At 43.9% G+C, this 15,759-nt stretch overlaps 1 protein-coding gene across 6 annotated transcripts in view; it reads left to right on the top strand.

Annotated features, from left to right (window-relative positions):
• The first annotated feature begins 254 nt into the window (after positions 1 to 254).
• LOC115092617 (CD99 antigen-like) overlaps positions 255 to 15,759 on the top strand; it is a 160,535-nt gene continuing 145,030 nt past the window's right edge. For 2 of the 6 annotated variants that reach the window (XM_029603670.1, XM_029603673.1), the window contains exon 1: positions 260 to 584. In XM_029603670.1, coding sequence (XP_029459530.1) covers positions 524 to 584 — 61 coding nt within the window. In that variant the 5' untranslated portion in view covers positions 260 to 523. Of the gene's footprint in view, positions 585 to 15,759 lie in introns of all 6 variants that reach the window. The other 4 variants (XM_029603676.1, XM_029603674.1, XM_029603672.1 and 1 more) reach the window with 4 other exon arrangements.

Below are 15,759 nucleotides of genomic sequence, written 5' to 3' on the forward strand. Positions count from 1 at the left end.
CGATTCGCTGCTGTTTACATCCCGAGACAACAGCAGCAGCCTCAGCGCCGCGGAGCCCTGCTCCGAGCGGCCCCACCCTGCAGCTGGTGTCTTATTACCGAGGGTGGTCCCGTGACGCTCCCTTTCCAGGGAGGGAGAGGGGGCGGGGCGGGACGGATCCGCTTTGCTTTTTCAATGTAACTTTTCATTTGCTGCCTTCCTAGCAAGCTTGCAGCCCATTGGTTCTATCGGAGACCGACGGGCAGGAGGGGGCGGTGAGTTCCATACGTTTTGTGAATTCCTGGCTGACGGGGTGGAAACTACTGTAGGCTTAATGCGGTGGAGGTTTTTTTGTTTTGTATTTTATAGTTTAGGGGCATAGGTGATTCTTCCGTGCTCCCTTGGTTTTCAAGCTCCCAGAGTTTTTGGGTTTTTTTTTTTAGCACCCGAGGCTGATCTCTAGTTTTAAAGGTCCGAGGAAATAGTTCGCTGCTCTGCTCTGGATTGAATCTGTTCTTTCGCACCCCATCCCCAGGAGACAATAATGCTGGCTTTAAGAATATCCGTTTGCGTTTGCCTGGCCTTTGCTATATGTGAGATCAGAGGTAAGGATGAAAAAGTCGGACTCCCTTTTATACGGATGGTGGGATGGGATGGGATGGGGTCGGGGGTAGGCGCGGTGAGGCAAAGGTTTGCCGAACCCTGTATGGGTGAATTTCCGAAGTAAGTATATTTGTTGCGTCGCTCGGAATGATTGGTCGGCCTTCCTTATATTTGGATTGTTGGCATGATCTAGCACTAATGCAAGTCATTTTGGTCTCTCTACCTCACCTTACCCGGAGGATAACCTCTTGGTACACTGCAAGCTATGTCAAGAAAACAACTTGTAATCCCTGTAGAGGCAGTGTATCGGCTTGCCTCTCTGCTGAGGTAGCAGGCTTAGTACATTGTGGCATTTTGCAAACTCCTCACTTTACCTGTGACGTATTACTGTCAGAAGACTGCGTTGGGAAGGGGTGAGGAAATTTAATAAGCATGTTAGACTCCCCACTCCAGTTGTACTGTGCTCTTCCTATATATTTCACATGGAATCTGCAAACAGTGAGGACAGTGTACTAAAGCACTTTAACTAGTTTGTGTTTGACAACCCATGTTAATGACATGCAAATGAGTTTGTGTTAATTTACTAATGTTAAGTTAGTATGCAGATATCTTAGCAATTAATGTTTAGTTAAGTTTGTTGCATTAACAGGTTTTTTTTAAACTTATTTTTTGGTGTATTAATAGGCAATGAGCTTTTTTTACATAGTTTTGTATTTCATTACCTCAGCATTTTTTTTGTTTTGCATTAAAACTCATAAGCTAAAGAATGCATGTTAAAAGTGCTCCTAATGCATGTAAACTAGATTGTGTGCACTGGCACCATGTCTAACGCACATTGAGGCTGATGCAGTGGCTAGTGCACGGTTTAACATGCGATTGCATGCCCATTTTGGATGTGCATTCGTAACCCCCATATGGGGACTAGCGCGTCCAATTCGCGGGCATAGCTAATAGCGCTCATCATATGTAAATTCCATGTAGATGAGTCTATTGGCTAATCCCCGTGATGAAAACATTTCCCGCACGGCCAGTGCGCCCATTGCAACGCGGCAAACTGTACACCAGTCCGGGGCTAGCGTAAAGGTATGCCACACTCCAGGGCGCATTGGGGAGAAAAAGAAAAATCCTGCTTTCTGTGTTTCTTCCTAATACAGTATTGTCCTGATACTAAGTAGGAGGAACCAAAGAGAGGTTCCTCCTACTAAAAGGGGTTTTGGCAAAAAAAAAAAAAAAATTCTGGATGTCTAAGAAACATGGTCCAGATCTGTATGTTGTGCATATCTATGCCAGTAGCGGGAGAAAACAACAGACGTTTGTAGATCGAGCATCTGTTTTCCCCCCCTCTTCTGGGTGCCTGATGCCGAGGAGGCGCTAAGGACGCACAACTTTCCCTAGTGCCTCCTTTTTAGCGCGACCCCCTAACCTAAATATTGCATTGCACGCTCAGGAGAGATAGCTGGGTGCGCGTTAGAAAAACTGAGTGCGCACATTTTGCATCAGCCCCATTTAACGTGAAAACCATAGCGTGTTTTCGTACATTGGCCTGCGTGAGTGTTCACAGGGAAGAGAACTGTGAAGTGAGGACTTCATCGTGAAAAGAACAAGATTTATCTGTGGCATCATGAGACTTCTTGGGCAACGTTCCCATTACCGCGTCTGATACCAGGCTTGCTTTGACAAAAGGGGGTATGATGGTTTATCTCCCTCTCTAATACCATTTGTAGGGATCTGTGTTTTCAGTTTTTATTTTATTTTCTTCCCATGTACTTATCAGTGCTTACTACAACAGGAGCAAAAATATTTACCTGGAAAAATGAGTCATTATTTTCAACTGTTTTCTCCCATCATTACTATGCTGCTATGTTTTTGTTCTTTATGTAATAAACATGGATACATTCCTTAAAACCTGAAGATGAAGTTCCCTGACCATATGGCACAGTCCATCCTTCTGAGTTTCACCTCCCCCCACCCTCACTGCTATATAAGACACTGACTCATGACAGACCAAACTCCTCTCAAGCTAACATTAGGGTGTGCCAGGCCTCTATTGTTTTACTGTAATGTGACAAGGCACGAAGCCAACGCCCCTCACATTCTGCCCAGATTATTTTTCCTATGCAGAGTTACCTTCCTTCTTTCTTAAACTATCTATGGACCCGTTTTCTAAGATTTGTTCTATATCCAAAACACATGCAGAGAGGTTTAACTGGCAGCTGGCTACATTAATCAGAAATGTGCAGTCTGACTGACTAAACATGGTTACTTTTCTGATTGTTTACAGCAAGGTAACTCTTTTTATGCAAGTACACGCTAAGCAGATCATTTTCTAGGGGCCAAGCAAGCAAGGTGATCTTTCTCAATTTCAGTCTGCAGGAAAAGAAGAAAAGCCTTTGTTCATTCACAAACCTGATGTTACTCATGAGACCTCTGACTTTCCAAAAGTGGTGTTACTTTGGTTTACATTCTGTGAAAATAGCTTTGAAAACAATGGGTCCAGTATTCAAAGATAAAAGTTTTATGTATGTTAGCTAGGTAAGCTTTAACCGGCTAAATTACATGGGATACATGCCAAATATACCTGTCAAAATTACCTGCTCTGACAGGCCCAATTTATCCAGTTAACTGTATGAGTAAAAATATTGCTACTTATCCGGTTAAGTAGTGCTGCCCTGATCTGCCAACAACTTATCCAGCTATCTACTTATAAGTGACTTATCCTGCTAAGTGGTAGCCACTGAACTTAGCTGGATAAGTTGCTGCTTATCTGGCTAAGTAGCTTTGTATATCGGGCTCAGTGTATCTAGGAATTTAATATGATGACTTGCTTATACTGATACCTTAAAAATATTACCATTTATGACATTTATTTATTTAACAGCTTTTTTTATACTGATATTAGTGGTTACATCATATCGGTTTACATCATAACTAACAGGCCGATACAGTAAAGTGGGGCCGTGGTTACCCCGCTTTCTACTCACTTTCCGGCCGCGTTAGCCCTTCCTGCGATACACTATCCCCTTTAACCCAACCTCACTGCCTCTTTAAATCACCGGGTAACCCCTTCCGCACATGGCATGTATATTAGATGTAAACCATCGAATTAGCTATTCCCTCCCATTCAGTAACGCGCGCCCGACTATCGCCTTTTTAACCTGGAGTTTAGCCACGCATTTAACCTGCTCATTTACCGCCTACCCCTACCCCTGCGTTAGAGGCAGGGGTAAGGGTAGACAGCAAACTTTCCCCCAAAAAGAAACCTAAAAACCTAAAATCCCCTCCTCCCGAAGCTACTCGACGTTATCAACTTACTTTTTGTTGCTTTCAGCCCCTTCAACCTTCTCTGCTGTCCGGAGGGGGCAGCCAGCGGCGAAAGCGGCTTGCAGCGGCCCCCCCCCGGTCCCGGTTCTCCTGGCTCTCGACGATGTTCCCGCAGGTACTCCAGCTCGACTTCTGGCTGACAGCTACCCCCCCAAAAAAAGACTGCTCAGTTACGGCCTTGGAAGCAAAGCGAACTTTTATGGGCTTTAGCGTCCAAATTGACGGGCGCTCAAGCCAATGAAAGCACAGGGACGGGCGGGCGTGACGGCGCTCAAGCCCAGGAAAGTACGCTTCGCTTCGGTTTCAAGGCCGTAACTCAGCAGTCTTGGGGGGGGGGGGGGAGGAGGGGGTAGCTGTCAGCCAGAAGTCGAGCTGGAGTACCTGCTAGAACATCATCGAGAGCCAGGAGAACCGGGACCAGGGGGGGGACACCGCTGCAAGCCGCTTTCGCCGCCGGCTGCCCCCCCTCCGGAGGACGGCAGAGAAGGCTGAAAGGGCTGAAACAACAAAAGGTAAGTTGGCGCATGTCGAGCCGCTTTGGGAGGAGGGGATTTTAGGTTTTCATGGGTTAAAGTTGGGATCCACTTCCTGGTACCTGTCATTTCAAATGTCATTTGAAATGACAGGTACCAGCGCACCCAGGATACTGTATAGGCACTGTATTAAGCGCCTATACAGTAAAATCGGTTGCGCGGGCCTAACGCTTCGCAGACGCGGCTTGCATTTGCATGCCATTTCAATAGAGTATCGAGTGGTATGTGATCAGAACAGTGCGTGGGGCAAATGAGGGTGCGCCCGGCACTGCCGCACTCTTTCTAACGCGTCCTTACTGTATCGACCCGTAAGATAGAAAGTACATAGAACAGGGGAAGGGGTATGGGGATATAAACAGTGATAGCATAGAAAGGAGGAGGAGATTCTAACTAGAGAACAAAACTTAACAAAAACTTAAGAGTGGAACAATAAATAACTTGGGGGTATAGTGAGGTCGCAGAGGAGTTGAAGCGCGGGAGACCTAATCTGGTATGCCTGTTTTGAAGAGCCAGGTCTTTAACCTTCTTTTTTTTTTTTTTTTTTTTTTTTTTTTTTTTAATTTGGTGGTGAAAGACTCAAGGTGGAGATCTGTGGGTAGTGAGTTCCAGTGGGTGGGGCCTGCAGTGGAGAGGGCTTGATCCCTTGTAGAGGTGAGGTGAGCATTCTTGAGGGAAGGGATGTGAGGGGTATCTTTGAAGGATGCTCTGGTGGGGCGGGTTGGAGGAGATGAAGCGGAGAGGCTCGTCGAGCCAGTTGGAGTTGTGATTGTAGATGGATTTGTGTATGATGGTAAGGGTTTTGTAGAGGATGCGAAAGGGGACCGGGAGCCAGTGGAGCTCCTTAAGGTGAGGGGTAATGTGGTCAGATCTACGGGTATTTGTGAGGACTCTAGAAACTGCATTCTGCAGCATTTGAAGCGGTTTGATGGTAGAGTAGGGGAGGGCGAGGAGTAGGGAGTTGCAGTAGTCTATTTTTGATGTGAGGGTCGCCTGTATGACAGTACGGAAGTCGTGGGTGTGGAGTAAGGGTTTGAGTTTTTTCATCACATGGAGCTTATAGAAGCCTTCCTTTAGGACGGTGTGGATATGTTTTTTTAAGTTTTAGTTGCTGGCCAATCATGACACAGATCTCATACAAAGGGCAGTGAGGAAATTGAGCTGTATGCTGGGTCACTTGTGATGGGGGCTTTGGAGTTTGGTTGGATATGAGGAGCAGTTCTGTCTTAGTGGTATTGAGGGTAAGGTGGAGGTTTGTGAGGAGGGTATTTATGGAGGCGAGACATTTCTCTCAGAAAGTTAGTGATTTAGAAATAGATTCTTGAATTGGTATGATGATTTGAACATTGTCAGTATAGATGTAGAATTTGAGGCCAAGTTTGGAGAGGTGCTGGCAGAGGAGAAGAAGGTATATATTGAAAAGGGTGGAGGAGAGTGAGGAACCTTGGGGGGGGGAACTCCTTGGGTGAGGCTGATATGTATAGATTCAGAGTTACCTATTTTGACAGAGTATTGTCTATTGGCCAGGTAGGATTTAAACCAAAGGTGGGCTGAGCCTGAAATACCAATGTCGTAGAGGCAAGCGAGGAGGAGGTTGTGGCTTATGGTGTCGAACACTGATGAGATGTCGAGGAGGGCTAGGATGTAACAGTGACCTTGATCTAGGCCTTTTAGGAGGGAGTCAGTGAAGGTGAGTAAGAGTGTTTCCATGTTAAGGTGCTTACGGAAACCAAATTGAGAAGGGTGGAGGATGTTGTTGCTGTCTAAGTATTCCATGAGTTGAGTTGACCACCTTTTCCACGATCTTAGCAATGAAAGGAAGGTTGGAAATGGGCGGTAGTTAGCTGGGTCCTTGGGGTCAAGTGTGGGTTTTTTGAGGCGGGGTTTGACAACCACATGCTTGAGGGTATCTGGGACTATGCCAAGGGAAAGGGAGCAGTTGATAATGTCCGCTAGGGGTTTGGCGATGGTATTAGGGATCGTTAGAAGTGCTTTGGTAGGGTTGGTGTCAATGGGGTGGGATGCTGGTTTGGTCTTTTTAAGGATAGATTCAATTTCCTTGGAGGAAGTTAGGTCGAGCAAATTTAGGTTAGAATTAACAATGGGGGGGATGGTGATAGGGAATCAGAGGAGGATGTTTGCTATTTTGTTATGGAAGTAGAGGGCGAGTTCTTCACTTTTGCTACTGGCTTCTTTGTCCGAGATGGAGGGTGGAGTTGATTTAGTGAGATCTGCAACATAGGAGAAGAGGGCTTTGGGGTTGTACTTGTATTCATGTATTTTGGTTGCATAGTAGTCGCGTTTGGTCTTAAGTGTGGAGAGTCTGTAGGAGTGTAGGGCAGATTTGTAATAGGCACATTGCGGGGTGGGGTCTTTGCGCCAGATTCTCTATTTCTGTCTGAGCTCATTTTTTTCATTCTTTTTAATTCAGGGGTGTACCATGGTTTATTGTTTTGTGGTTTTGTTTTGTTTTTTTTTTGTGTTTGGGTGTAGTTCTCGGCTGATGAGGGGACAATTCATTTGCTATGTCAAGGGTGAGGTTATTCCATGAGGCAAGAGCAGTTTCAGGAGTGGTATTGGCCAGGTAGGATTTAGGCAGTTTCAAGTAATCTAGCGAAAAGGAGGATGGAGAAATCACCCAATTGGAGAAGAACAGTAGGAAAAAACAGATACAAGATGAAGCATTCACTCAGCAATGACACGGGGATATTAAAATGGAAAATATAGGAAGAAAATGGGTAGTGAGGTCAATATGCTTTCCTGTCATCTACCATTATGACCCTGGAACATTAATCATATTTAGGGACCTTCATTTTCAGCTCTTATTATTTTGCCTGGGAATTTCAATATTAGCATAAACAAGTCAATGGAAAAATGACTTTTCCTCTACTTTTTCTCCTGTTCTCAGTTTCCCATTGACATCTTTTATGCTAACATTGAAATTCCTAAGCAAAATAAAATAAAACTTGACAACGAAGATCCCTGACCATATAGTTTTTTGTTTTTTTTTTTCATATCATTATGGTGTTGCTGAGTGCACACTTTGTCCCAAACTGGTTTTCTTTTTACTAGTGAAACAGTGTAAAAGTGATCAGTAGTGATCATGTGTTAGAGTAAGCTGGTTGTCTGTAACAGATTGCTTTCCTTATGAAAATATTAAGGACTCTGTGCGTTTCAGGGAGGATCAAGACATCTTTTGCCACCCGCTGCTGCGGTTTTAAAAGTTCTCAAGTATTGAAATGCCTATCACTTGCTTCAGAATCAAGGAAATTGTTGATATCTCAGTAGCTGATACATGTTACTTCAAACACAGCTGTCAGGAATCTGTTGTGGTGCCTCCCAGTGATCATCTGGGCACCAGTAAGTGAAAGCTATACAATTTTATTTAATTATTTAATTTAATTCTTTTCTATACCGATATTCATGACACGTCATCTCACGTCTGTTTACATCAAACATGGGAGAATTACCATTAACAGTGATTATAGCTGGAGAGCTAATGATAGCGTTAAGGGAGGAAAGTAAGCTACAATGAGCGGGGTTACTGGAACTTGGAGGATGGAAGAGAGTATGGAGAAAGGAACAGTTAAGTGACGGTATAAATATATGGAATAACAACAGAAGAGGAACAGATTAATGATATATGTTATAACAATAGAATATACAAAATAAACATGTGGAGCACAATATATAGAATGAAGAATATAACATTGCAACTTAAATGGTTAAGGATAGGCTTGTTTGAAAAGCCATGTCTTTAGTTTTTTTGTGTTTTTTTTAAAGGTCAATGGGCAGTGTTCCTGGCGTAAGTCAGGAGGCAGGGTGTTCCAAAGGGATGGCCCAGCTGCGAAGAAGGCACGTTCCCTGGTGGAGGTGTGAAGAATGGATTTGGGAGGGGGAATGTGTAGGGTTCTTTTATAAGCCAGTCTTTTTGAGGTGTGGAGTCGTAGCGGGATTTTTAGCTCGAGCAAGTGCTGATTGTGGATGGCTTTGTGAATGATAGTGAGAGACTTATGAAGGATTCTAAAGCTGATAGGGAGCCAATGGAGATTCCTGAGGATGGGTGTGATGTGGTCTCCTCGGCTGGAATTGGTTAGGATTCTGGAGCATCTGCAAGGGTTTTGTGGTAGTTGAGGGGAGGCCTAGAAGGAGGGAATTACAGTAGTCTATTTTAGAGAAAAGGGTAACTTGGAGGACTGTCCGGAAGTCATAGAAGTGGAGGAGTGGCTTAAGTTTTTTTGTTTTTTTTTTTTGTTTGTTTTTTTTTCAGAATTTGTAATTTGAAGAAGCAGTCCTTTGTCATGTTAACGAACTTTTTTTTAAGTTTAGTCGGTTATCCAGTACTATGCCGAGCTCTCTTAAATGAGCAGCTGTGGTGGGAGCGGGGTCAGGGAGGGAAAGGTTATTGTGGTCCGAGGAAATGAGGAGTAGTTCAGTCTTGGCCATGTTGAGGACGTGATTGAGACTGGAGTGGAGGAGGTTGATGGAGTCAAGGCAGCTGTCCCAGAACTTGAGGGTTTTTGGGAGAGAGTCTGTTATGGAAATCAAGATCTGCACATCATTGGCATAAATGAAATGAGATAGATTTAGATTAGCGAGGAACTGGCAGAGGGATAAGAGATATTAGAGGGTTGGGGAGAGGGAGGAGTCTTGAGGTACTCAAAGTGTAGAACTGATGGAGGGGGATTCCTTATTGCTTATTTTGACCTTGTAGTATCTATTGCTGAGGAATGACTTGAACCATCTGACTGTTCCTGAGATACCTATGTCTGAGAGGCGGTTTAGGAGGGTGGAGTGGTTCACGGTATCAAATGCAGATGAGATATCCAGTAGTGCCAGTAGGTAAGGTTGTCCTTTGTCTAATCCTATGAGAAGGGTATCCGAGAGAGAGATAAGGGATTCTGTGTTTAGTAATTTATGGAAGCCGAACTGCGCAAGGTAGAGAATGTTATGTTTGTCTAGATAGTCGGAGAGTTGGGAGTTGACAAGTCTCTCCATGAGTTTGGTGATAAATGGTAGGATGGATATGGAGCGGAAGTTAGAAGGGTCTCCTGGATCAAGGTTTGGCTTCTTCGGTAGGGGTTTGAGGGTGGCAAGTTTCAGAGGGTCGGGGACTATTCCTTGAGACAGGGAGCAGTTTATAATTTTGGCCAGGGTTTGGAAATGGTGTTAGGAATGGTGAGCATTAAGTTTGTTAGGATGGGGTCAGAAGGATGGAATGAGGTTTCATGTTCTTGAGAATAGATTCGATTTCAAGGAATGAAGTGACTTCGAAGGAATCAAAATTGGCTCTCTGGTTGAGGTTGGCGGGGTATGGGGGAGGTGAGAAGGGCTAAGAAGTTGGAGATTTTATTCTGGAAGAAGGTTGCAAGTTCGTTAGACTTAGTTTGGGCTTGGTTATCAGGGATTGGGGGGGGGGGGGGTGGATTTTGTAAGATCTGAAACATAGGAGAACAGGGCCTTCGTGTCGTAGTGAAAGTTGTGTATTTTGTGTGCGTGGAAGTCTCTCTTTGTACGTAGTATGGTAGTCCTGTAGCTGTGCATAGATGTTTTGTAGGTGGTCAGCGAGTATGGGGAGGAGTCTTTACGCCACTTATGTTCTTTATGTCTTAGCTCTTGTTTTAGTTTCCTTAGTTCAGGTGAAAACCAAGGTTTTTTGGTTCTTGAGGGTGGGATTGATTTCTTTAGCTGTTAAGGGGCAGATCTTGTTGGCTACTGAGTTCATGATGTTGAACCAGGAGGAGATGGCTGAGTTTGCATTTGAATAATCTAAGTTGTGTAGTTCTTTAGATAGGAGGAAACTGACCCCAATGGGTCAGCGCTGAACACACGGGTGTAGTTTTATTTTAAAAATTATTATAATTTAATATCACCGCCCTATTTGGTTATGCAGTTTGTTTTTTCATTAGGATCAATGTGTGTAGGTACCTCCATATGTAGTCCTGTGGGAGTTCTGCGCTACTGCAGAGCACAGAATTTGTGCAGAATTCCCCCCTCCCTGCATGTCGCGAACCGAGCACACGAAGATGAAGGCCCCAGAGCGCTGCGGGACGTGCGCCACTCGTGGCAAAGATGGCCCCAGTGCGCTGTTCGTGGTGAAAATGAAGGCCCCCCACCATGTGCCATGAACTGACTGTGCTCTGCTCGCGGCAAAGATGAAGGTCTGAGGGAGAGGGGTGTGAGAGAGAGCATGGGAGTGTGGTGAGGGCACTCACACTCAAGGGTGTGGGTGCCCTCTCTCTGGCACCCACACCCTTGAGTGTGGGTGCCAGAGAGAGGGAGCCTATATGAGAAGATTGTGAAGGAGTGTGATGTGTGAGAGAGATTGGGAGCTGGTGTGTATGAAAAGGGGATCGTGTGTATGTGAGGGTGCTAGCCTATGTGAGAGACATAGGTAGCCTGTGTGGGGATGTATATGTGAAAGAGAGGGAGCTTGTGTGGGTGTGTATGCAAGAGAGAGGGCCCTGTATGAGGGGATGTGTGTGCGAGAGAGTGAGGGAGCCTGTATGAGGGTATGTGTACTAGAGAGAGGGAGCGTGTGTGTGTGAGAGGGAGCCTGTGTGAGGGGCAGCATTGAGAATGGGGTCAAACTCTGGGACTGGCGATAAAGTGGAAGTGGTTGAGCCTAGAGGTGGAGGGGAGAGATACTGGCAGATGGAGGAGTTGGGGCCTGAGAGGGCAAAGTGACCAGGGGAGTAGGGAGAGCGAGTGGAAAGGACACTCTTACAGTGAATTTCTAGGGAAATTCTACTCAAACTATTTATTTAAAATTCTGCATCTTTAACTTTTTTCTGTATTAATTTAAAATGTAATTACTTAAAAACTGTCATGTAAATTGTGTTATTTTAACCAAGATAAAGTTTGCAGAATTTTAAGTTTTTGTGCGTAGAATTTCTCAGGAGTACTCATGTTAGCTAGAGATTATTTTTCCTATTTTTATCACCAAGCTTAGTAATGCATCCTCATGGCCAACGCACTAGCACTTGCAACCATGATAATGTGCATTATTAGTGAATAGGACCCATCACAAATGATGGGAGCTGTGGTGAATAACGCACTGGAATGCAGTAGCATGTTTTGGTGAATCGGCCTGAATGATATGATACGATTGCACAAACACTTCTTTTTTTTCTTTCTTTTGGATGTGGATAAACAACAACAAAGATTGTGAACATGGAACTCACACATGTGAAGGGAAGCCCAATGATGTGTTGCCTTTTTTTTTATTTTGGTTTGAGGTTTCCATAAATAGTGGCAAGCAGCCCTGCCAGAGTAAATATAGACAAGTCCTTGAGCACATGGAATGCTGCAGTCCCAGTGACAAAGAGCCAGCAAGGCTCTGCTGTTACTCCCCTAACCAAAATGGGTTTCTGGACTTTTCAACTTCAAAAGGGGTTGCTATTAACTATTAGAGGACTATATTTTTTCTTTTAAACACTGGGGGGGGGGGGGGGGCAGCAGCATTGTTTTGACTTTCTGAATGCTGCAACTTGTTTTGGGGGTTTTATTTTGTACTTTTAAATATCTAAAAACTAAAATTCAACTGAAGCCCCCTTCCCAGAAGGTACCTATTTGTACAGTACAGACCATATTACTATTTGTAGAGAGCACAGTACTGTACAGACATGTAAAGCATAACATCCCCCAGCTGCTTGGAGCTTACAGTCTAATCAAGGAAGACCAGACACATGATGCCCAACAAAAAACAAATAAGAGGCTTGGAGTTAAATCAGCAAGGGCATGGCTGAGAGGATTTTACACAGCTGTAGTCAGGCAATTTGGCACCTATGGCCAAGTGAAAAGCTGAGCCCTCACCCATCACACAACACATGACACCACGAGCTGGGAGACACTGTTCAATGTTTGTACAGCAATGCCCATGGTCAGTGCCCTAGGAAAACTTTACAGACCTCATCACACCCTTCTCACACACAATTAAAAATTATGTATTTATAATAGATTTCATATGAAAAAGAACATTCAAAACAGTCTGATGTAAACATGTCGCTTACAATCTGTATATTATATTTACATGCACTGCTGAGGTGCCAACCAGAAAACCCTGCAAAAAAACAAGAGACACTTGTGACCTATATGGTATTAGGCCTAATGTAATGCATCTTGGGCATGGGCAGGACCCTCAGAGAGCCACTCAAACAGCAACAACCCTACCTATGAAAGTTAATACTATAAATATTACACCAGGCTTAAAATTGTAATAAACTCCCTATTAGGAAAACAGAACAATCCAAGCTGCTATAGATCCCTATATAGAAACTACACACTAACAGAATAACTCACTTCAGTCACACATTCAAAATACAGAATAAAGAGACCATACAGTATAAATAGAAATGTACAGAAAAAAACTGGACTGGAAACCGCAACAAGCCAAATTCTGTATGCACTGCAACAGTGTAAAAAACAGAAACATTACCATTCCTCATAAAACAAAATTAGTAAAACCATACCAACAAAAAGAATAATTCAAAACAATTAATGAATAGAATAGCATTCAGTAATTAAAAACTCCTATAAAAATCTTCCAAACTTCAATAAAATATTTAAAAAAAGACACATCAAACACCCAACAATTAAAATAAGGATTTTTAAAAAATTCCTCATTATCCATACCTTGGAATTTTTGATTTCCAGATGCCCTGAAATTGTCATGGATTAGCTGGGGTAGTTCTCTCACTCCCACACATACATATGCACATGCGCTCTCACTCTCTCTCCCACACAGGCCCTCATGCTCTCTAACTCATTTCCTCCTTGACTTAGCAGGCAGCAGCAGTCTCCTTCAGCCCCTGTGGCCAAGGAAACAACTTCCAGCCACAAGGCCGAGCCAGCTCTAGCATTGGACTACTTCTGGCAGGGCATATTCCTCCTTCTTTGGAGCAGTGCGGCCTTGCCGAAATTGACAGCGTGGTAAGTGTGGCCTTAGTAAGTGGGGATCAACTACAATTCAAAACGTCTTCCCGCCCAACGAGATTCCAGAATTTAGCCAAACTAAATATCCCAGCACCCAATCTGACTAAACTCTCTAGCACAAAAGATCGATCTTTCATCATTGCTGGATCAACAATATGGAACACCATGCCCTCTGAATTACGCCAGGAACTCTGTCACAAAAAATTTAAGCAAAACCTTAAAACCTGGCTATTTAAAAAAGCCTACTATCAATGATCTGAATCCTCAACTACTCTTCCTAACTGCCACAATCTCTCATATATTGCTTATATTCTATTAATACAAAGTTATATACTGTATTGTATTCGTTCAGTTACCATGTTATATTGTAAAGCGCAATGCTGAATTACTGTTTGAATGTAAACCGAGGTGATGTTATTTACGTACCCCGGTATAGAAAAAAATCTATAAATAAATAAAAGCAGCGAGGCCCTGACAGAATCAGCAGCATTGCCAGCGGGGCTGACATGCTTTTCCACATACTATGGCCGCGCTTATCACACCATAAACTTTGGTGGGGCCGCGCTGCTTTTTCTCTTGCTGAGGACCTGCGGCCGCACTGCTCTCATTGGCACATGGCAGTGCTATGGTGCCTCTTGGTCATAGGCACACTACAACTCTGGAATTTTAGGCAGGTTTAAATTGAGGAAGGACACTTAATTGAGAATCAAGATAAGGCATTTGGGAAGGGGTCTGGAAATATTACAAGGAGAACTCCTGCTTTGTAGCTTGGTGGCAGTTGCAGGGGTGGCTCAAGGCAACTCCGCCTGCCCCAAAGGCAAAGCACAGGTCAAATCATCGAGAGGGTCATGGGGGGGGGGGGGGGGGCAGAGAGTCCCCTTGGAGTCTGGCCCTTCTGGAGATCGGAAATGGCACAGAAGGGGGCAAGGAAGAGTCAGAATTCCCAAAGAAGTGGCAGACAGGGCATCACTGATATTTCTTGGAAGCTGGCAACCCTGCTACACTCCCAGGAACACTGCAACCTGCCTCCACATTTCTGCAGCATTTGCCCCCTGGAGAAGTGGGAAATGGGTGAATAGTGGGGGATTGGTGTGTGGCACACTCTCTCCAGGTCAGTGTAAGGATATCAGGGGCACTAGGTGATCTTTACACACTAGCCCTCACCACACACAATCAAAAACTGTTGTAAATGCAGATGCACGAAGAGAGAGGTTCCTAGTCTTCCAAGGTAAAATCTCACAGCAACATGTATACTATTTTTACATGCACTAGTGCCAACCAGAAAACTCTGCAAAAAAAGACATTTGTTGTTAGGCCTCTTGTAAAATACGTTTGATGTGGGCTTGGCCCTCAGAAAGCCATGAATAAACTTAATAACCATGATTATTAACTTTTTCACTAGTAGGTCCTGTTGTATGGGTGGGAGGAGAAACCATAACAGTTCTTTGTCTTAGATTTGTGGCGGATCTTAATATTTTCAAAAAAGGAAAGGCTAAAAAAATCTTTTCACTGTCCCATCGATAAGGAAGACTTGTGTACAAGAAACTTGTAAGCAAGTGTTCTCAGTTACTGGAGCAATTTTTGCAGAATTCACTTTCTATGGTTACACTTCTTTTTTTTTTTTTTTTTTTTAGGCATAAGTTTCTTATTTTCAGGAGTCTTTTTCCTAAAAGCCCAAAGTTGAGATACTTCGAAGCAGGCTAGCTACTGTCAATTGAGCACCAGCTCTCCTAACGCGTGCCGCTCCACCTCTCCCGAGCAGCCGATTCATTATTTAAATGGGCCGCCGTGGTAACAAGGCATCGGGCGCCCAGGAAAAGTAGCTATCTGTGCAACTTAGGGAAACAGACACTCAATTTTACAAGCGTCCGTGTTCCTGACCGCCAGCGACTTTTTAAACATTTTTTTTCTCCTGATCTAAAGTTTACAGAAAAGCAGCTCAGGTGCACTTTATTTGTGTATTTGTTGCATTGTGGGGTAATAGCTAATAGCCTCATCAATACGAATTTACATGCGATGAGTGGTATTAGCCATGTGCATGTTGGAGTCGCTAATCCCTTTATTACATGAGGGGTTTTGGCCACGCGTCCAATCGAACGTAAAGCCCATGAGCTCAGCTGAGCGCACTATGTTGCTTTCGCCTATTTGATTTTTAGCCTTTTATGTAGTGTTGTGCTGTTCACCTTATTTATGTTGTGTGTTGGGATTGTAATCCGCTTAGAATGAAATGTTTACTATGAGCGCAGTATAAGAAGTTTAAAATAAATGTTTGAAGGGGAAATATTGCAGGCTTTTCTCTTTTTTTTTTTTTTTTTTTAACCTGCCAAAGGAAAGAAAAGGTTGGGGCTCAGCTCTGGAAGCTGTTTCTCCCCCCTGCTCCATACACCAGTAC

Source organism: Rhinatrema bivittatum, chromosome 5, assembly GCF_901001135.1.
Source record: "Rhinatrema bivittatum chromosome 5, aRhiBiv1.1, whole genome shotgun sequence".
Lineage (NCBI taxonomy): Eukaryota > Metazoa > Chordata > Amphibia > Gymnophiona > Rhinatrematidae > Rhinatrema > Rhinatrema bivittatum.